Source organism: Vidua macroura, chromosome 6 (genome assembly GCF_024509145.1).
Source record: "Vidua macroura isolate BioBank_ID:100142 chromosome 6, ASM2450914v1, whole genome shotgun sequence".
Taxonomy (NCBI): Eukaryota; Metazoa; Chordata; class Aves; order Passeriformes; family Viduidae; genus Vidua; species Vidua macroura.
Genome location: NC_071576.1, coordinates 12,383,156 through 12,406,582, shown reverse-complemented (window position 1 = coordinate 12,406,582; position 23,427 = coordinate 12,383,156). Strand labels below are relative to the sequence as shown.

At 45.2% G+C, this 23,427-nt stretch overlaps 1 protein-coding gene across 2 annotated transcripts in view; it reads right to left on the bottom strand.

The window, feature by feature from the left end:
* The window catches only part of CCDC85C (coiled-coil domain containing 85C), a 110,789-nt gene extending 88,056 nt beyond the window's left edge, over positions 1-22,733 (bottom strand). For both annotated transcript variants that reach the window (XM_053979592.1, XM_053979593.1), the window contains exon 1: positions 21,701-22,733. In XM_053979592.1, coding sequence (XP_053835567.1) covers positions 21,701-22,412 — 712 coding nt within the window. In that variant the 5' untranslated portion in view covers positions 22,413-22,733. The remainder of the gene's footprint in view (positions 1-21,700) is intronic.
* Positions 22,734-23,427: the final 694 nt, after the last annotated feature.

Sequence of the window (23,427 nt, the reverse complement as noted above, 5' to 3'; positions counted from 1 at the left end):
TTCAGGCCCATAGCCCACACGGAGCCCAATCTACTCTATCAGTATTTATTTACCTTTAAATACAAAAGGAAGGCTATCCAAACAAAAGTTGAGAGTGTCCAGCAGATAATTAAGTACGCTAATGCACAAATCTATTTAGACAAGAGTGAGCATATTGGTACAATCAAAAGGCAGGTCACAGTTTATAATCCATTCTCTGTATAAACAAGCTCCACCAATTCTCCTCACACCAGAATTGTACTTAGGGTTAACACCCTTTCCCTCCTGAAACCCTTACCAGTGCAGGATTTTGGACACTGCATTTGGGCTGCTGAATGCACATCTCAGCATTGGCTGAACAACTCCAGGTTTTGGCCCACTCCTCCCTGTGTCCTCCTGAGTGTTCAAGCCCCTGGAGCCCCAGCCATTGGCCATCCATGGAGCATCCTCACGGAGCTGCCACTGCTGGAAGTAGGCAGGAGGGCACCAGCAGGCATCATAGAGTCCAAGCTACTTCTGGCTCAACTGTTCAAATGAAACCACAGTTTATCTATTTTTATTGTTCTCTGTATACCTGCTCTGTTTTCCTGTACATAAATTATTCTTCACTTCCTTCCTGAAAGAGCTATTATTTAACAGCATAGCTGGCATTAACTATTGTATCACATTCCCCAGAGATTCATTAGAGCAATGATAGAGTGCAACACCAACACAAAAACACATGCACAAACACTCCCTGAACTAAACCCTTCTAAAGCAGCCTTTTCAAACAGAAGAGGCAATATAAATAGAAGAGATCATAAGCCTAACCAGGACATGCTACAGTGTAGACAGATTACTTCTTCCACTTCACAAAATTAAAATACATGGCCTACAGTTAATTATTGTTCTGCTTGTTCTGGACATATCTAGCCCTGAATGGTCAAAGAGGGGTATTGCTTGGATTTCTCCACATTTATCAAGGGGTCAGACAAGGCTTGCTTTGGATTCTCTCTGTCTCTTGAAAGCTGTTTTTATTTAATCATAATTCAAATTATCTGAAGCAGCCCTCTCATCTACTTCCAAGGAGAAACACTGGATTTGGGCTTGAAACTGTCCTTCCTAGTATTTCAAAGTAAAGGTATCTCCTCATCTAGGGACATTTTTGCACACAAAAAGTCAACTAAAATACTAATTCCAAACCCTGGCTGATCTGAAGTAATACACCAGCTATATAACACACTTAAAATGGATGTTTTGTTTTATACACATCTTTTTTTAGATTCCAATCTCATTTCAGCCTCTGTCCCCAAAGCAGCTTTCAGTGGATGATTCCTCCACCCTAAGAAAGTTACACTAACTTCAAATACCTACACAAAACCACTGGTCTCTAATTAGGAATTCAACTGAATTAGTATTTTAATGAGCCCCAGAAAGCTGCCTATAGGCATGGATTTATCTAACCAAGGCCACACTGTCTGGAGATTAGCAAACAAAGTATTCCCCAACCCCACCGTGCCGGGAGCCCCCATCCACCGCCGCGGGTGGCTGGGGGCTGGCAGCAGAGGATGCAGCACCTCTGGCTCCCAGAAAGGAGCTGCCAGCAGGTGGTGAGGAGCCTGCTGCTCCCTAAACCTCCTGCCAGGACATGAATGCTTGTTCACAGGACCAATACAAGTTGTTCTCTCGAGTGTCTTGCTTCTGCTGTCCTTACCACCAAGGAAGTGGGTGGGAAGAAGTCACAACACCACCTTCTAAGACAACAGAGCAAACAAGGAGTTCCCCTTTTCTGAGGTAGAAGGCTTTAGGCTTCTCTTAAGGCTTTAGCAACAATCCTACTCTAATCAGCTCCAGCAGAAGCTATGGCATAGGAGGTGTCTACAGCAGCAGTAACACTGCTCTGGAGTAAAGCATGCAAGCAGAAAACAAAAACAGACTACAAATCCAAAATTTGCATCTGTCCAAGAAACCTTCACACATATCACCCACCACAGATAATCCATGAAGTTGTGGGCTGAGCAACTTCTCTCCAGCTCCTGCTTTGCCTTCTCCAAGCACCTCCAGAACAAAGCATAATCCTATCCTGAGGCAAGGTATTGCATGAAACACAAGGTTGGTGGAACAATATACACTTTAGACCTGCGGGTTAACATGCCCAAATGGCCTGGACAGGCCACCTGGCACCAGATATTTGGTTCATATCATCTGCTCTTCACAGATTTTGACTTCATAAATTCAAATCCAGTCCAACATTTATTTAAAGCAACAGCAACTTCCCTTGATTCACACTTTTTTAAACAGAGAAGAAGACTAGTTAATGCAAAGCTGCCTTGGACAGAAAGGGAAGTCAGTGGCACCTCTCCAAAACTCTGGAGGCAAAGGTCCAACAATTAGCCCTGGCTGGGTGATAAAAGGGAAAACAATGCAAAGCCACAGGGAAGTTGACAGAGAAGCCCAACAAAGTGCTCTCCCAGGGACAGGGATGCTGACCTGGGAAGTGCCAAGGTCTCACCTCCAGCCAGGCCTTGGCCAGGTCACTTCCCAGTCCTGAACAGACCATCAGAGAATTTAACATCTCCAAATTCCCCCATAACAAACTAAAAAATTTAACATCGCAAAGACAAGGCTTTGGTTTCTCCAGAATCTCTAATTTCTGTGGCCTGCCACCGCTTGGGGGTAAATGTTAGCCCAGAGATACTTCTCTTACAGCAAATGAGGCTTCTCACCCCTTTTCAGTCCCAAATACAGAGCCAGGTGTTCCAAAATACAAGTCAAAACACAGGGAGGGCTAAGAAAAAAACTAGAGAAGCAGGAATCCCAAATGGGTTTTGCCTGGAGGCAAGGGGCAAAAGCAGTGAGATGCTGTAACTTTAACACGTTAATTTTATAAGATTAAAAAGAAATAGGTCATCTTGTCACTACAGAGATTGGGTCGGATTAGTTTAATACCCGTTTGCCCAAATAAAGATCAAAACCAGCTCCTCTGAACAAAAAAGTTTTGAGGATTTTGCTATTAGCAAGGTAGTTTCTTAGATCATATTTGTGAACTTGCCTAGGTGGGTCTGAAGAAAAGATAGATGCCATCCAAGAGAGTCCAGAACAAGGCAGTTTGCAGTGGCTCTGAGAGGCAGATTTCCAAGCCACAGATTTAAAAGTTAGGGCTGCATGGGCTTGTCTGGATTTGCAGAGTGAATCTGCCAAACATTTCAATGCATATATTTGTAACACAACCCAAGATCTGCATACGATCCAACTGGAGGCTCCCACATTGTGCTTAAAGGATGGCACCAAGCAGCAGGTCTCTCCAGCGTGCCATGAGGCTAAAGCTCCTCAAAGAGCAGTCCTTGGAGGAAATCCAATAACAGAACATACCACAGCATCATACTTGCTGTGCTGTCTTAGCCCTTGGCCTATGGTGATTCATCTTTGCCTGCAACCTCTGACATTTTCCACCACCATTCATGCAGACACGTTACTAGGATTCAGTCACAGACTAATACATCCAGCATGGATCACAGGCCAAACCCACATAAGACATTTTCCTGGATCACAGGAAAGGGAGCCCACTCTAAAAAGATGACAAAGAACTCAGAATAGCACCAGGAAAAAACAGCCTCAGATGCAAGAACTGAAATGTGGAAGAGTTTGTTTCCCTCTTAAATACTCTACAAGTCACTTTGAGCTACAGCCTGCACCTTTATTTTTGTCTGAAAGGAGCAATCCTTGGTCAATGTGAATATTCTTGATCAGCCATTGCAAAGGTTAAGCTGGCTTTGAAGTCACCAGCTGTATGACTCTGCCCCAAATTCCACACTCTGTGGCTGCCTCCCTGCCCCAGCATCCCCCACATCAGGGGCTGATCAGAACCTGCCCCAGACCCAGGTCACTCAGAAACTCCCTCTCAGCAGGGGCTGATCAGAACCTGCCCCAGACCCAGGTCACTCAGAAACTCCCTCTCAGCAGGGGCTGATCAGAACCTGCCCCAGACCCAGGTCACTCAGAAACTCCCTCTCATGCTGTCTGCAGTCGCTGCAGCTCACCCGGCCTGAGCAGGCGCTCAGGCTGCATCAGCATCCCCGCCTTCAATGCCTGGAATTAGACTCTGCAGATTAGGCAACGTGCTGAGGCTTATCTCTGGGTCTAATCACTAATAAAGTTGCAACCTGGTGCATTTGTACCCTATTAGGTCTCGCTCAACAACACGGACTTTAAAGGTCATCTGCCTCCTCCAATCGCTGCCAGGTTTAATGCAGCGGGTCCCGGTGGGTCCTGCTCCCTCGGACCGGCCAGCACCAGCAGCAATCCAATTAGGGGCACAATGGTCCCAGCCCGGAGAGGCTCCCGGGCCCCTCAGCCCTCCCGCCCTGGCGCCCTCTCCACAATGCCGGCTTTTGTCTCAGCCTCGCTATTGTTCGGGATTCTCTCGCATCCCTGGACACGGGATAAAGAGCCCTGCTTGGAGAGATGTTTATGAATGAGGTCTCAGAGCACAGGGGTGCAGCAACACAGGGCTTGACCATGGACAAAAAAGGTCATGGTTTCTAAAAGCCACGTTGAAGAGAAATCATTAAAGATGTAATATGCAATAGCCAGGAATGAAAAGTTACAGGCAAACAGAAAATAAGAAGTCCCAGTGCTTTTAAAGCCAAGGAAAGTTTTGCCACATATCTCAGTGTAGTCCAGGTGTCTCACAAAATATCTGCACTAAATAAAATACCTAGCAGACCTCATTGCTTTAAGGGCAGTTTTGAAAAGATTTTACATAGCTTTGATTTCCAAAGCAGGAAGAAAATTATTTTATTTTCATGTTTTATGATTAAAAATGTAGCAGATATGACAGTAAACAGTAAAATATGGGCCAAAGAAATGAGGTGAAAAATATCAGCTAAAAAAAATCTAAATCATCCTTCTAGGGTCAGAGAAAATATTGTGATCTTGAGCTGGTATAATGAATATGCTACACTAAATTCATCAAGAGGAAAGACCTATGCCTCTTTAAAACCTGTAGGAGTTACAAGGGTCTTCACAATTAACAACATATAACACCAGGACAGCTCTGCAGTGCAAATCTGTAAGAGTTCAGGCAAAGTTGAGCAAAACTTCTCAAACACCTTCAGCACAACAGCTCCATGAGTCTTGCTAACAACCACCTTCCCTCACATACCCAGGCCTACCAGAGACAAAGCCACCCTCAAACCTCACCCATCACATGGGAAAGTGCCTCTTTGTGAGGCTCTGCTGAGCAGAGGAAGATAGTAAAATTGTGAAACCTTTCTGGACTTTAAAGAGTAGAGGCAGACGTGTAATTGCATTCAATGAAACATCATATGGTAATGAGCAGCAATGGAATAGCCAAGTATAAATCTCCCATTCAGTAGAGTGTCACATGTATAAATCTATTTACCAAGGATGACTCTGTAGCTCCTACCATAATAAATCTTCAGGAGAATGCCTTGTGCACCACTAACAGAGCAGGAGTTTGGAAAAACAGGCAGACTATTCTTCATAAGGAGTACTGATAACCAGCCAACCTGCTTGTTAAAAAGATTATATTAATTGTGCTCTACTTATTTAGTGTGTTTGTTTGGGTGCTTGGGAGGCTAAAGTCGATTTTTTTTTCTTTTTTTTTTTTTTTTAATACAAGAACATCAATACACATAGACTGTAATACTAAGCTCAAGTACTAAGTCAAGTGGTACAAACCAAAAAAAGAGGTACTAAGACAAAATCCAGAGTTAATGTCCACTCACTGAAAGAACCACAAAGGCTCATTTGATTTTAGAAGATGTACCATACTGCAATTCATAGGATCATGGAATTATTAAATCATTTTAATTGGAAAAGATCCTTGAATACCATCGAGTCCAACCATTAACCCAGTACTGCCAAGTCCATCACAAAACCATGTCCCACAGTGCCACATCTGCAAAACTTTTAAATTCCTCCAAGGATGCTGCCTCCACCACTTCCCTGGGCAGCCTGTTCCAATGCCTGACAAACTTTTGCTGAAGAAATTTGTCCTAATATCAAACTCAATCTCCTGGTACAACTTGAGCTAATTTCCTCTTTTCCTATTGCTTGTTATCTGGGAGAAGTGACCAGCCTCCACCTGGTTCCAACCTCCTTTCAGGCAGCTGTAAAGAGCAATAAGGTCCTCCCTGAGCCTCCTCTTCCCCAGGTCCCCCAGCTACTCCTCATCAGACTGAGTGGTATTCTGGCCTAGTTTCTGCTCAATGTAAATGTTTCATGTAGGTTAATCCCAGATAAATAACTGTTTTCTTGCATTATCTAGATCTTCTCCTACACATTATGGGATGTATTAGAAAGATTAAGCACTGCACAGTCAACTAGAGCCTCCCTACAGGATGCTCCTGCCCCCAGCTCTGCAAGGATGCCACATCACACACTGCAATAGCCCCTGTATCTGCATGACTTGCCAAAACCTCTTGCTAATCACCTGAGGTTTCTATTTGTAGCCATGTGCAAACAGTTTCAGGAAAGCTTTTGTTCTGTGCTGAAGAGCTAAGGCTAAGCTTCATTCCAGAAGTAGACAGATAAGGAAAATGTCACATGCCAATATAGCATTTAATATACCAGAATCAGACAGAAATCACAGTCCAGTCATAAGGAAGAGGCAAAGGCTTTAATGGCACTTGATCCAGCGATACACAGGTCTGAAGTGCAGCAACACATTAAACACGGTTTCACAAAAGAAGGATGTGGACCTGTTTCTCCATGGCTGGAGCAGGTCCAGCAGAGAGACACAGGAATGATCAGAGGGCTGAAACAGCTCTCCAAGAGGAAAAGCTGAGAGTTGGGTTTGTTTAGCCTGGAGAAGAAAAGGCTCCTGGGAGACCTCAGTGCTGCCTTTAGTGCTTAAAGGGAGGTTATAAGATAGAGGGGGACAAAATCTTTATTAGGGCCTTTTTGGATACAACAAGGATAATGGTAATGGTTATAAACTAAAAGAGGGTAGATTTAGATTAAATCTAAGAAAGATGTTTTTTACAATGAGGGTGGTAAAACACTGGCACAGCTTGCCCAGAGAGGTGGTGGATGCCCATCCCTAGAAACACTCAAGGTTAGTTTGGATGGAGCTTTGAGAAACCTGATCAAGTTGAAGTTGTCCCTGCTCATTGCAGACGGGTTGGATTGGACAGTCTCTAAAGGTCCCTTCCAACCCAGACTATTCTATGATTCCATCAGACCAGAAATGCTGTTAATTCTAACAACCACATCATGAAGATCACCACCTCCACATCTAGGACTTTACAGACTCTTTGCTGGGATCTTCACTGGTCTCCAGTCCAAGAAAAAGCAGTGAGATTTGAAAGCAGTTTTTCAGGTTAGGGATGTGAAAGCACTATGTGAAATGTCTGCTTGCATATGCTTATCCTACAGCTAAAGAGGGACTTATCCTTCCAGAACTGTCTTTTACAGCATGTGTCACCAAATTTACACACAAAATATTTACAAAATTTATCTACAATCCACACGGTGCTCATGTTGCAGAATATCCTACTACATAAATCTGTAGAAATAATGCAGACATTCTGGGATGAATGTCTGAGAAAGCTGCTAAGGAAAAATCTGTGTGTGCCCACTGCAGTGTGTGATCCCACCTACTTTGCAAGGCCTTTTTCACAGGCATCACTCTCACTGCCCTTTGACATCGGCAATTATCTGCTCCCAATCCTTCTGACCTCACATTCCTTACCCACCTGCAACTCCCACGTAAAGATAACAGAAGTTTGCATTCACATTAACTAAGTCTCTTTGTTCTGGGCAAGGAAACAATATTCATAATGCCTAATCTGATTTCATTCCAGCAGAGGATTAATTTCAATCTCTGCTGCTGTAGAACAAAATGGCAAGCACGAAATTATCATCAAATAATTACAATGCTTTACGCTTTACAAAGGCCACTCAGAGGTTTGTATTAAAAAAAACCAAGCATTTTTCTGGAGTGAATCTGCAGTAAATTTCTAAGCATGCCTCACACACTTAGGAAGCCTACCGAGTCCTGCAGATAAGGCCCAGGACTGAGGGTCAGATGAAAGCTCTGCTGCCTGCTCTTTGCCTACTTAGGCTGGTCAACATCCAAACTGTAAAGAAGGGGAATAATAATGCTTCTTCTCAGGCTTATAAATATGCTATGAGGCCAAACTCATTAGCGTTTACAAAGCACTCCTAGACTCCTAGTCTGGAAGGAGTTATACAACCATAAAGTATTATTCATGCTGTTCTAAGGCAGAAAAGTACGTATTACTGCAAATCCAGCAGTAGCTCTTCATGCACCATTAAGGTTTACTACACTGTCTTAATCTAATCATCAGCACTTCAGAACCCAGATCTGTCATTCGAAACATCCAGATCAGAATTCATCACTGAATAACCAACTGGGTCAACGATATACAGCACAGGACACACATGCCCTTTTTTAACCCACATCACACATCTACAACTGAACCATTTGTATTTTCAAAACCTCACCATTATTGGTTTTCCTGCCATATAGCATTATGTCTACTCAGGATTTTAACAGGTTCAAAACTCAGATTCTAGATCTGTTGGCACATTTTTAAAAAGCTGATATGGGAAGGAGTGCAAAGTTCAGGTCCACACCTCTTCCAGCATTTATCAAGGAAACTGGTTCCTTCAGGCAACTTTATCTGCCCATTATTATTCTGAGATCTCCTTTGCTTGTAATTCTGAAAATGTATTCATAACTAGTGGTACGCTTGCTTTTGACTTGCTGATCAAAATACAATCTTTATAGCTCCAGGCACCATCATCAATGCTGAGCTGGAGGGAGTTCAATCCAGTTCAACAAAATCAGCTGTTAAAAATAACAGCTAGCTCCCAAACCACATCTTTGCAGTGATTTACTCCATCCCCTCATTCAGCTGCTTCCACATCCCTTTGTGGTGGTCTCCAACCCATCTTGAGCTAGGCAGGCAGTTTTTGCTGCCCACTCCTCACACACTGAGAACATCTTCTTCCCCAAGCGCAGCACAAGGGCTGCATTAGAGCTTCATCTGAGCTTGATGGAAGTTCTGCCCCCAAGTGCCCTCTTGCTCCCTACCCTGCCACAGCAGCTCCAGGAAGTCAGCACCTCCATGGCTTCCCATGCCAGGACACATACTCCATGCAGCCCAGCTCTTGCCTCCAGCTCTACAGATGTTTTCAACAGAAGAAACCTGTCCCTTTGTGCATGACACAGTTTTGGTTTAAATTCACACATTAAATCTTTCCTGTAAAAAAAAAAGAAGACCAAATTCAAATATGGCCAACCTTGAACATAACAGAGTCAGGAGGTTCTACTCTTTATACAGCATTCTTTTTACAGGGGCAGTTCCAAGGCTGTCCCAAAAATATTGTCTTTCCTTCACTTTACACTGCCAAATAGAAGAAAAATTTTAAAAGGACAGTCCCATAATTTTTATCAAAATAAGGCAGAATGAAGCACAGGAGAGCGATCTTCCATTGAAAATCTTCTCTGTCCAATCTGGCCTGGATGCTGTAACAAGAAGAAAGAAGAAATAGAGGCCTTTCCAACAACTGCATCAGCTGCTGAATCAGCTGCATTCCTCATCTTGCAGGTCTCTGAGCAAACTTGTCCCCACAGCTGTGGGATCAGAAAACTTGTTTGACCTATGCTGCTATGGACAGAGGGCATTTACAGCTCTGGAGTGATGTTTTCTCAAGAACACAATCCCATGGCCAAGAAAATTAACTAGTCACCTCAGCCACTTCCAAGAATGAAGCCTGCATTACTCTCACAATACTTAATACTCCAAAAATGCTGAGCACCTGTGCTTTGAACAGAAGATGCCCCTCAATATCCCTGGTGGACCCACAAAGACAAACGTGCTATGGATCACTTGCCACCATGAGAGCTCTGGACCTGCTGCTACAGAGCCAAAGCAGGACTGTGTCCTGCACATGCCACCTTTACCAACACTCCTGCCCTCGGCTCTCACTTGCGTTAGGCAGCAGATGCTACAGAACGCTCCCTTATTTCTTGGGGAAAAAAACCCAAAAAAATACAATAACAAAACACACAGAAGTGGATAAAAACATAGCTTTACTTTTAAGCACAGATTAAAAAACATTGATGTTTAGAGGGCTGTGTTTTTAAAGAACAAATTTCCAGAAGAAGTTAATTATGCTCCTGGGGCTCACAAAAGGATTTGCGTGATCCAGTTTCTCTTCCTTACTACACTGCAAGTGAGGGATGTGACTGAATACAACACTTCACTTAACCCCGGAGGATCTACACCCATCATTTTGAAAATTAGAGAGCATTCATTTGGGATGATCCTTTCTCTTCCCCTCTCTGCTGTTTAGCTTTACATAGAGAAAATAATTAGTGTATAAGGCAAACAACAAACAGGAATAAAATTAGTCCTTTCAAACTGAGATATTGTTTAACTTAACTAATTGAAAAGAGAGAAAGCAAAATTGTGTGGCTAGTGGCAAAGTCATAAAATGTCACTTTTCTGAGGTTCATACCCCAGTAATCATCTTTTATACAAAGAACAGTGACTCATAAAACTGGTTTTTCATGAAAATTTTGCAAAAAAAAAGTCTGAAATAAAGGATGTCCCCTCCCCTTTTTTTCTTGGTCAACTAGAAGCTGAAGCATGGTCTTTATGAGCTGTGGGAGTGAAAAGTAATTAGGGCTTCAATTCTAAATGAAAATTAAAGCTTTTAACTTCCCATACTACTCATACTGACAACCTTTCATACATAATTGCCTAGGAAGAGTTACTGTGGTCTTGTCACCCTGCTAACACGTCAGTGATACGCTGACAAATAGATCCTCCCTCCCAATTCCACCACGCAAATGGAAATAAAAGCCCATGTGGTTAAGAAACTCTGAGTTCACACCCAAGAATTACTTTGATGACTTTTCAGTCAGGACTCATTAGGAGTTACCAAATTACCAGCATCAGAAATAAAGCAATCAAGAGATCAGGTAAGAATTTAACTGGAAAGAGGAAGAGTGCCTTCAGCAATTACAGCAAAGACACCACTGCTTTGCAGTGACATGGGGAGCAACACGACAAGCAGGACACTTCTGCTTCACAGCTGTGATTCTTCACCTCAGTCAAAACTGTACCAGGCTGACAGATAAACATTTTAAATACACATATATAACATGACATTCAACTGGGCAACATAGATGGGATGAGCTGAAATAACAACAAATGCTGTGTCCACTCTCTGAAAGGTATCAAGGTAACCTGTCGCTGTGACAACAGCAGCAGCATCTTTCTGCACTTATCTGTGCTTGTGGAGAGGCAAATCCTACTTTTTATCTAATTTTGCTCATCTTCTCATTTGAGAAAATTATTATTTGACAAGTTTCTGTTTTTTTATAGTGGCGAGAGACTGATCACACTTCATCATCCTGTGGTTCCAAGAAGTATATACAGTACAGAGGGAAGCAACACAACATGTGAAGTGCTTTTATCCCAGTAAAACTGAAACAGGATTTGAAGCAGCTTCAAAACTGGGAATTAGAAATGTGTGGAGTTACTCTAAAGATGTCTCCTTCCTTGCTAGTTCAGTATAACTCAAAACCTATTTGTTATCACTGGTATCATAGCAATGGTCAGAGGCCCCGTTTGAGGTAAGGGTCTAATTCTGTTGAGCACCACAATAAACTTGGACAAGACAAAGGAAATATATTATCCTGGTTGTATAAAAGGAGAACCGCAAATCACATAAGTTAGCTAAAAGACTACACCAGAAAGCCATGTGACAATGAGACAGCACTCCAAATCTGAGTCCCAGTTCAGTGCTCTAACTTGCAGAACCATCCATCCTTTTGTTATTTTAAAGCTTACATCTAAAACAATACAGTCTTAACTGATGTCATAAAAAGAGGACTGCATTTTGTTACAAGAGGTCAGGAGACAAGCATGGGAGAGACTTTCAGCTAAATTGCTCAGAATGCAGTAAGCAATCAGCGGCACCAAAACTCAAAAAGAACAACTTTCAGAAGATGGTTGAACACAGTCACACACATGCAGCTACATCCACATGGCCTGGAGGACAGAGCCGCAGAAACCATTATTGCTCCTGAAGTGGAAGCTGCAGCCACTCCAGAAGAGAAGATCTCCACAAGCAAGGCATGTATTATCATGCTTCAAGACATCAAAGAGGAATAAACACATAGGCTTTAAAAATGGATTCCTATTTTTACAAGGTGTTAAAAGGATGGAAAAGGAAAACCCTCTAAATGTTAGCAGAACTGAAATATGGAAAGGCTGCTGCACTGACTGAAATACTCAGCTGGTTTGTAGCCTCAAAAATAAGAATCACAGAGAAATGAATGAATAACTGAAATAAAGCAAGCAAGTGTCGAGGTATTTGTAACAGCAAAGGACAGTTGTATCAGCAGTTTGACCAGGAGTGAATGATTGACTCAATCCCACGCTGGGTTTCAGCTGCAATCACGAAAATGAACAAGGGAACATTTTATCAGTTTTTCACAATGTGCCATCCCTGTGCAATGCATGAACCGCTGCTGAAGATCATATAACCTGTAACTATGTATCACATTCAACAGCAAACAAGCTTTTAACTCAGTGGAAAGGGATTAAAAGCTCCGTAGATCCAAAGCATAGATCAAAGTTATATTCAGCTGCTGGGAAATAGATAAATATGAGACTGCAAATCCCAGTAAGGGAGATAAGAAAAGGAAACCAAGAAGACAAAAGAATACTGTGTATCACAATAGCCCTTTAAGATTGTACATTAAAATAAGATTTTCTTAACACCTTTGTTATGAGCTGGAAAAGATTCAACATCAACCAAAATTAGTTATTTTTAATTACTGATGCTCTGTTAGCATCTGATGATGTTATTCTGGCATAAAACAGTAGACTTTTATGTAGATTGTCCTGGAACCTATTCTATTAGATCCTATTAAAAAGAAAAAAGGTGGGGGGGGGGAACAGTGAAAACATCAACATGGAAATGGTAAATTCCTGCATGTATATAACCAGCAGTAGTCCTCTGGCAACACAAAAATCAAGCAGAACATTGCCTAAATAAAACAGATTACTTTCCTTCTTGGAGATTAAAGACACTCTGGATTTCCTTTGAAAAAAAAAAAAAACAAAAAAACAAACTAAAGCCAGTGTAAAGAGTCCAAGTCTCAATTTCATTCAAGTCCAACAGTGTCCCACAGTAACTTTACTGGCCACTGAGATGTACCACAGCACTGAACAGTCCATGGCCTCATACAAAGTCACAGCCAGGAGCAGAGTGTAACAGAAGTGGCATTTAAAGGACAAGGCATTATCAATAAGTGTCATAGAGTGAGAGAAATGTACCTTAGCAAGTAAAAAACTGCAGATGAAAGATAGATGCCAGTCCTCCAGAGACTGCTTAGCACTCAATCAAAAGTCGGAAACCAGGAATCGTGCATTTGTGATGCACAGCAAGCTGTCTTCAGATGATCCAGAGATGATGGAAGATGTGGGGAAGAACAAACAAAATCTAGTCAGTCCCACTAGATCAGAGACTGACAGCAAGCCTCTTCCTGCTATTTCCATAGAAATATTACACTTTGGGGACTGGAAATGCTGTCTTTTTTCTCCTTTTCTAAAACAATGGTTTGGTTTTGCTGTTCTACTTTAAGTAGGCCTTTTGCCTGCTTCTTTCCTCTTCATGGATCTTCTACAGCACAAGGACAGAGAGGCAGCTGCTCTGCAGCCTTCCCCGCAGGACACGCGGGGGACTCTCATTGTCCTGGGAATGCAGGGACGGGTCAGACAGAGCTGTCAAACCCCCAGGCACAGGCACCCCTGGAGATGGTTTGATCTTACTGTCCTGGAGATGGCTTGAAAGAGCAGCTAAGTATCTCCTCTTGCTTCCCAGGCTGAGCCCTACTCCATCCATTTGCTCCACACACCTCATCTTTCATCTCGCACAGACATTCAAATGCAGCTGACCTTCTTGTACATGAATGAAACCCCAGCAGCAGAGGAGTTTGGGATGAAATGGGGGGAAAGGCAGCAGCATGCAGTCCTAAGTATCACTGCACAGAGCTCAGGGATGGAGCAAAGTCTGAAGGGCTTTTCAGAGCACTCCAGCTTTGATTGAACTAATTCTGCCAGCAAGCCAGCGTTGACACAACCACAGAAGACAGCTAGCGTGTCACCCTGCGACTGCAGTGTACAGCTGGCCAAAGCCCTGATGCCATAAGCCTGACACTCACCGACGGTGCTCCCTCTGCTGCAGACAGCCCTCCCACCACAGCCACCCCAGGCAAACAGGAGACATCCCATCCTACAAGCCCTTAGCAGAGCCCGAGCAGACAATGAGATAACTCACATCAGATTTAGGATTGCTTCAATCTCACTGCAAGATCCATGAAGTCTCAAAGCCAGTCAAAACTAAGCTGTAATCTACTTCACAAGGACTTTAGGTCACAAAGACCCTTTACAGAAGAGGCTCTGAGCAAGGTGAACACTTGGCACCACCACCTTGGAGACATAAACATAAGTCAGAACAAGCAATGAGTTCCCTGAGAGAAGCAAAATAGCAAGGTAAGAAACAATTTAAGGGAAGGAAGACTAGATATACCTGTATGTACAGGGGCTAAAGTAACCTGGCATAAATGGTTTTGACCCAGACATGAGTCACTAGAAAAGTGTTCAAAATAACCTGCCCAGCAGCGTTCAATTGCCATGGTGATAAATGTTTCCTAATGCCTAAGAGCAGCTAAGTCCTGAACCCCATGTACCTCCTTCACTAACAAAAGCTTTCATTATACTGGAAAAAAAAAAAAAATCACGACCAAATTGTGGCCATTTTAAGCCCTCCTCAGATCAAGGGCCGATTTACGCACCCTGGTTTCAATGGGGAGTACTCTGCTCACATCACTGCTAATTCAGAAGATGGAGCTGGCTTGCTTTTTGCTTCACAATTCAGTAGGCAAGGGGAAGATAGATTCTCTGAGACAGTGTTACTTTTTCTGCCAGGAGTTATCTATTTGCAGAAGTGGGTCAACTTTCTCTTGGTGGACATGTTCGTGTGCGAGTGCCTAGCAGCGCTGCCTGCGCCTCTCTGCCCGCTCCGCGTGCAGAGGAACCTCTGCACATAACTATTTATGGCAGCCAAGTGTTTCATGAATTGCAGCAAGTTAACCACAAGGGGATGATGACATTTGGCGACAGGGCAGGATGAATTCTGGCTGGCAGACAAAAAGTCAGGTTAAAAATACAGAATGCAGAAGCAAACCCAGTCAGTTGCAGCTAATTCGCAGGAAAACTGGATGCGCAACCCCCAAACCTTCCCTGTTCCAGGCGAGCAGTGCTGTGTGTTTTGCAATGGGATGCATTAAGGCCTGCATGTGTATGTGGAAAGAATATCAGCCTTCTGGGTTCAAGCATTTTAGCTGAATTTTAAATGGGCTTAGATGTTTCTCATTAGCCTCACTCCACACCTGATGTATACCAGATGTTTTTGCCAGTTTAAGCACCTCAACCCATCTCACCTACCATCAGCTGTTGTCCATTTTTCTGTTCCCAGAGCATCTCCAAAGGGCAGCCCCAGTACAGAAGGATGCTGCAAGGGCAGTCTGGAGTGACAATGTCAGTAGACCCTGCCATGGAAATGTCTGTGTGAGATGCAAGCAAGACCACAGCCATGCTGTGGGGCAGATAAAAAGCCCAATGCCTCCCAGGGCAGGCCTCCAGCATCCCCAAGGTCGCAAGGATGCAGGCACCGTTGTCCCCACAAAGTGTTAACCCTTCAGCTTTCAGATGCAATGCTTCTGTCAGTGTTGGTATTCATGCCTCTCATCTCCACACACACATCAGGTGTAACACCCGCCAGGGCTGCATTTTGGGCTCCCATGCCTGCCACTTCATTAGATCACCATTTAATTTGATCCTCAGCTTTATTTGATGAAATGTCTCCAGAGGACCAAATCATTTACATGTAACCAACACAGGCTACTTCCCTTATTCTGATTGCTTTCAATGAGAGTAAGTGGATAATTCCATCAAAGGCCCATAGAAAATTGTCTTTTAATCAATACAAGTTTTTTTCCTTCAACAGGACAGCTGAGAATAAGATATCTCTATATAATACGCAAGAGGAAAACAAAATTAGAACACATTACCATGGAGAATATATTTCCAGATATGGCCTAATTTTAATTTAAGCATCCTGAGCCTTGTTTTCAGGGACACCAGCTACCCTGAAGTTTGGGAACCAAGCAGGCTGGCACACAGGCAGTGCCCCAGCAAGAAGGCAGGAGTGGACAATGACAAAGATGCCTCAAATGAAGCACTCCATGGAAGTCCTTTGAATGAGTGGCCAATGACTACTGGCTACAAGAAACTCAAGCTGTACCCTTCCTACCTGAGACCTCAGCATTCATAAGCCAACTAGCAGAACACATTGAACTTACAGCAGAGATGGAAACAGGTGTTTCTCCAGAGGTCTTACATCTATCTAGTGTACCACCCCAGAGCAGATTTCCTGTCTTAATCACAAGGAGTCTGTATGTAACAGCCTACAGCACCAAAAATACCAACACATTTAAAACAGCAGTATTAAAAAAACAACATTAAAGCCGTTTCCAAAGGATGAAAAGTGCTCTTGATATAAGAAAGAAAATAATTGGTCAAGTAACCACTTAAGCTTGGCAGGAGCCACTGAGCTCTGAGAGGTCCCCAGCACAGAGAACGGGACTTTTTCTGACCTGGGCTGCCCATGCAGTGTGGGATTATAAGGGGGTGACATCTGAAGGTTGCTGAGAAAGGCAATTTCCTCTCTTTCACCAGAGCTAGGACAGGTGCACTGCAAAAGTGGACAATGGTCATCACAGGACCTGGAACAGGGCTGATCTCATCTGGCTTTAGATGGTTGCATGTGAATGAGCTGACCACGCTTGCTCCTCATCAGCAGAGAGAAAGAGCACAACCAGCATACAATTCTGCTCTCTTTGATGCATAGTTCACATAAATCATCACACTAAAGTGCCTTTCTCCACATGGCCAATAAAGGATGTCCAAGGGAATACAGATGTTAAAGCCTTTACTGGAGATAATCTCAAATTAAATAGTATGAACCTCATATTTTGCTTCTGCCCCTACATATTATCATCTCAAAGGCCTCATAAATATGCCATCATAAATAATAAGTATATTGATTATTAAAACACTAATAAACCAAAGTATTTTGGCCTTAAGGGTACGCGAAGAAAAGAAGTAAGCACAGGGTAGCTGCATTACCAATCAATACCAACCCACAGAGAACAGCCATTTCTCTCTGCCACCATTTTAACTGCAATATATTGTACCCTCCAGGTAAATATGTGGACATCTACAAGTGGGAATCAATAGAACTAGAGATCTTCCCACCCCCTCACCCAGAGACCATTCTTCTTTCACTGGAGAAGACAGCAACAAGAGGCCACAGATTAATATCTCTGCTACTAAAGGCTCTCTGCTGTACCCACAGCTTTTTTCTGGGCCTTCCTGACCACTTTTTAATTGTTGATATTTTCAATCATTTATAAAAACAAAACATCAGAATTAACATTTCACCCAACTGGAATAAAGTCAGAGATGCTGGAAACCACCCAGTCCATTTTGGGAACCTAGAGCAAACAGTTTCAGTGGAAGGTGAAGTTCTAATGACAACTTCAGTTGATGGGTGTGAAATAAAACTAAAGCCTGAATGCTTTGCCTGTATGCACAGGATTTTGTCCAGGACACATCACCAGTTGAGTCTGTATGCCTCCGGGCTCGAAGATGGATGAACAGTTATCCCAGTGAGATCTAGATAAGGCTAAAACCGGTGGAAGCCCTTGCCCTGGCCTCAGGGAACTTTGAGTCACTCCTCCCAATGCCCCCACATACCTCACAGTCCAGGGATATATCCTGTGGGAATAAACCTGAGGGTTTTTTCTTCCCCCAGGTCATGTTAATATCAATACCACTAAATGTGCCTTTTTTTTTTTTTTAATTCTCTTTTTCAAACCTAATTCCCTCAGGAGCCAAGCAGCTGCTTCAACAGAGCTGTCTAAAGCTGGATGGACAGAAAGATTGTGTGTGCACACAGAGATCGATGCATAAAAAGGAAAGCCAAAGCACTCACATAGTGACTGTGCCTCAATTTCTGTCCTACATCCGGGTAGGTTTTGAACTGTGACATGTCATTACAGAGGTAACTGGCCAGTTTCCATCAGACAATTTGGAGATGCTCACAGCCCAGGTCCCTGTGCACACAGAGATTGGCCATACCTCTCACTTTGAGAACAAGAAGGATTACATGTCATCTAGTATTAGCCATTTCCACACTATGTTATAATTATTATCTTATCTTCCATGAGCGAATAATTAATCATCAGCTTCTGAAAGACAACTTGCAGAAGTAAATAGACTTCAGAAAACTAAAGAAAAGGTGGACCACCGGTTGGGTTGGAGTCGTTTTTTACACTTATGCCATTTATTCTGAATTCACCTTACAAATCTAGAGTTCATCACCTCACACTGGGGTGGGTCACTGGGGCCAATAAATCAAGCCCTGGTTCAACAACTCACTTCCAAGGACTGCTGAACAGAAAATGAGAAACATTTAACCCACCTTTGCACACTACCTTCCTTCAAGTGTTTTAACAGCTACCATACTCCTGACTCCTTTAGAAAAGCACTTAACAAGTGAAGCTCAATAGATACCATTAGCAGGGGCAGTAGAGATCTGCATTTTCCAGCTCCCAATTTCAGGATTTTCCAGTTTTTCCATAAGCAAAAATACTCTAGCAAGCAGCTCAGAAGTAACAACCTTGCTCCCACCAGGTGTCCAAAGCTTCTGCTGAGTGCTTACTACAGATGCTAAATTCTGCACTGCATCCCTTTCAGCCACCTCCTCTCCCTAAGAAAGCACACAGGGCTGTTCATTTCAGTTTCAGCTGAGCTGGCCGGGCAGTCCCTGTTTCACCCTCTGGTTAGTTCTCCAGCACTTTAAAGACATGAGACAACAGCAAACGAGACTCAAGCTTACAACAAAAAAATGAAAGGCCACACACTCTTTTTCCTCTGCCTTCCTTCTGTTTTATTCCTGAGGAAAATAAAAATCACCAAGAAGACAGTACAAAAGGCTGAGATCTCGGCTGCACACACGGAAGGCAGGGACAGGAGCAGGAGACACGGCAGGATGCTCACTGCGGGGCTGCTCAGTGACAGCTCCACCACCCACCTGACTCACTTTTTCATGTTCACCTGCTCCTGCCCTGCTCCTCTACACCGTCACAGGCTTAACAGAATTGTTGCTTGGTCCCAGGCAAACACCCCTCCCAGATTTCTTGCTGTCAGTCAAAAAAGGGGCCTGATAAGCCCTGCATTTGCATATGTATTGAGAGGCATTTCCAAAGGCACAGTCAGGGAAATGGCCTTGCTGAATACCGATGCTATCTGAGAATGACAACTATTCAAGTCATTTTACGGCTTCACTACCTAAGTGGAGAGATCAGGCTTGTCTACATCTTTACAAGGATTATTAGCTTTAAAAGTGCTGATCATCTCCGTTGCACCCTCAGAAATGAAGTCGCACTGGTTCACAGGAAAGAGCTTCAATTCTTTCCAAAGAGACCACCTTCCACAGGCACCCCAGAAACAGAAGTCACTAAAACCTAAAGGTCACGTCTGAAACGGCCCATAGCCATCCTTCCGACAGAGGAAATGAGAAGGGGTGTGCAAAGGCACGCATGGAAGCACGTGTGCACAGATGGTCACCCTCCCTTTCCTACTTACCCTACGGTAGGACATGAGATTCGGTTCTCAGTCCCCTCCAAAAGATGCTGCTGGGCAGTCCCACGCACAGCGCTTGAGGAGGGCGATGAGGACCGAGCTCTGAAAGCAGAGGCTTCCCTCTTTGTGCTGACAGGGGGGACTTTGAATCCCAGGTGAAGCATCCCACTGTGTCTTCACCCCGGACTGAAGGGGCAGTTCTAAGGTATTGGTTATGTTTTGTATACTCAAGAGCCCTGAGTTAACAGATTAATTCAACTAGCTTTGTCCCGTTCAGCTACCAATACCTAAAAGGGACACGGTCTAAGGTTCACAAACCAGAACTGTGAAGCCCTTCTCTTCCATAACAGTAACAGCACGTTCAATACCTGTCATGTGCTCTTCAAGCCTCCGTGGAGAAGCAATGCTTTATGAAAATAAACTCAAGTCACGTCAAGAGCAGAAGCTATCTGCAGATTTACAAACCACATACTTCTGATTTACACAGCTCTATGAGAGAGAGATTAAAAAATTCCACACCAAAAATTTAAAGATGTTTGCTGTAATATGCACCATCTGGTGACTGGATCACCCTTGAAACCAACAATCCCTGACTACCCTGATTGAAACCAACAATCCCTGACTACTGGGCAAGGTGGCCAGAACATCTCCAGCGTGAGTTGAGACACACACTGAGGCAACAGGACTGCAAACAGCACATTCATGGATGAACACTTGTGAAACGAGATGATCAATCCTCCATGCCCTCAGGTCTCTTGGGACATAAAGACTTGCCACAAATCACAAAAAAAAAAAAAAAAAAAAACAAAAAAAAAAAAAAAAAACAAAAAAAAACAAAAAAAAAAAAAAAAAAAAAAAAAAAAAGCTCTGGGAGCTGAAAGCATGGCTATCTGGTAAGCACATCCATTGCTGACATCAATCAGAACCAACCTCTGGGGCTCCATCCCCCTCTGGGTGCTTAGAGGTGGGAAAAGGACACCCCACAAAGAAAATAGCCCTCTCTGGTGGGAAAAGAGGATTAAGAACATTAAAAGTAGTTTTATATATAAGAAGTTTTTAGATTGCTGCCTGGTTTGATTCCTACTGAATCCTCTTGACCACACGTTCTAAAAGTCATGTATTTGGTCTTGTTGGTTTTAAAAGATTTTTTTTTAATCTCCATTTTAAAGATATTCCAATATTATGTTAATGCCTGATCACTATTAGACAACAGGAGAAACTTTGCTCGAATATGAACTGCCAGAGGAGGCTTGGCACGATTTCGTTGTGGAGCTTGTTTCTAACTTCAATGACTAGCCTGAACAAAATCCTGAGTACAGCGTCCCTTCGAGAGCAATCTCTTCTCTACAAACAATCTCTTCTCTCCTCTTTCTGAAGTGGAGACAGGGGAAAGCCGAGTTGCCCCTCTCCAAAACTGCTGAGCATTTCATAGCCAGGCTGCCCTGAGAGCTTGTGGAGCTAACAGGTGATGCTCTGTGGGACAAACCTGAACTTTCATCAGATGCTTCCAAAATCTCATCCCGTTTTTATCAATCTTATCAAACTAGCACTCAAACAAGCCAAACATAAACAAAATATTTAAAGGGGGAGAGAAAGAGGAGAAATCAGTGTTTATTTAACCCTGAAAACTCGGGCTGATTTTTGTCAAAATAGAATACCCCAAACAAACAAACAAAACCAAACACCAACCCTGCTGGAGATAAAAGAGACTCCAACCCTGAGCCCAGGACATCGATGACACAGTTAACGCACTGATAACACACACCCCGCACACAGGTGCCCCTCCCCGGCTCCCGGGACTGCTCTGCCAGAGGTCACCATGGATGGACAGGGTTGGGAATGGCCAGGACCCCCCTCCCCGGAGTCCCTCACCCCAGCGCCAAGGGGGACCGGACATGCCGGGGGTGGTGGCGCGGGGCCAGCGGGGCGGGGCGGGGCAGGGGAGGGCAGGGGCTCACCATTGAGGCCGTTCGGGATGCTCCTGTGGTGAAGGGGCGCGGACAGGTCATCCATAGACCTCCGCATGGCCCCGGCCTTGCTGTCGCCGGCCTTATGGTGGTGAAGGTGGTGGTGATGGTGGTCGGGGCTGCCCGCACTGCCCGTGCTGGAGGTGCTGCTCCCGTCCCCCACGTCCCTGGTGGCCGAGCCGCCGTTGAGGTTGGTCAGGCTGGCCTGACTGTCGATGGAGCTCCGCGAGCCGGCCCCGCTCCGCTCCTCGTCCAGCATCAGCACCATCTCCTTCAGCTCCACGTTCTCCCGCAGGAGGGTCTCCTGCCTCGCCTCCAGGTCCTTCAGCTTCTGCTGGTACATGCCCACCTCCTTCCACATCACGCTGGCCGTGTGCCTCCCGAAACGCTGCCATTCCCTTGACAGCTTCTTGCCTTTTTGCCGGTCGTCGTCCAAGAAGCAGCAGAGCTCCCGCAGCTCCTGGTTGTCGTCCTGCAACTTCTGGTTCACCTCCTTCAGCCCGCGGATCTCGTGCAGGTGGAGCTGGAGCCGCCGGTTCACGTCTTTCATCAAGTTGCCGTGTTCCACCATTAAGTTCATCTTTTCATTCTCCACTTTCCTCAGTCTTTTCACCAGCTCTTCCTTGCTCCATCTCAGCATCTCCTCTTCCGAAATTTTGCTCAGGTCTTCTTTAGACCCTTCCATGGAATTTTTTGCCATCATCTGTGCCTGGGCTGCGTTCGCTCTCACAGGGTAACAAATGGTTCGGGTTATTCGGATGATTTTGTTCGCCTGATTTCCTAGAACTAAAAATCACTGCAGCATCTCGGGGAAGAAATATTATAGTTCTCCGTTGAGCGTTGGACAAGAAAGAAGAGCAATGCCGGACTGGAAATTCTGCTTCCCCACAGACCCCATAATAATAATAAAATGAAAACACAAACCAAAGGGGGAGGGGGGGAATGAAATAAAAAAAGGCGCCCCCACTGCCCCGGAGGCTGGGGGCGACAGGGAGCCGGGAGCCAAGCGCTGCACCCTCCAAGCGAAGCCTCCGCAGGGATCGGCCAACTTACCCCGGGCAAAACAACTACGCGGCGGCCGCTCCCCCGTTCCCGGGCGCTCCGTCCACTTGTCCTCCCGCCCGCCCGCCGCCCGCCGCTGCCCGCCGCGGGGACCGCGCACCCGCCGCCGCTGCCCCGCTCCGCCGGTGCGCGTCCGCAGCCCTGGGGCGACGCGGGGCCGAGCCCGGTGCGGTGGCGGCCGATGCCGGTGCGGCGCTGCCGAGGAGCGGCGGGGGAGCCGGCGCCTTCCCGGAATGGCTCAGCCCTCGGGAGGGAGGGAGCGAGAGAGCGAGGGAGGAGGGGGGCGGCAGCGCCGCGGCTTGGTCCCACCTCCTGCCGGGCAGGGCGGCGCGGCCCTGCCCCAGCCGAGCCGAGCGGCGGGGAAGGAGAATCGGCTGCTGGCGGCGGAGCCGAGCCGAGCCGAGCCGAGCCGCGCTGAGCCGCCCCTTGGCTGCCGGGCTGGGCGCTGGCCGGGCCCGGTGCGCCGCGCCCGCCGCCGGCTCGGGTTACGGGAGCCGCGGCCGCCGCAGCCAATGCGGGGCCGCCTGGCGCCTTCGAACGGCAGGTACAAAGGGACGGGGCCGCTCCCTCCTCCCCCCGCCCTCCGCCCGCCCCGCCGTGCCCTGCCATGCCCTGCCCGCCGCGGCCGTGCTGGCTCACCGCTGGCCCCCCCCGGG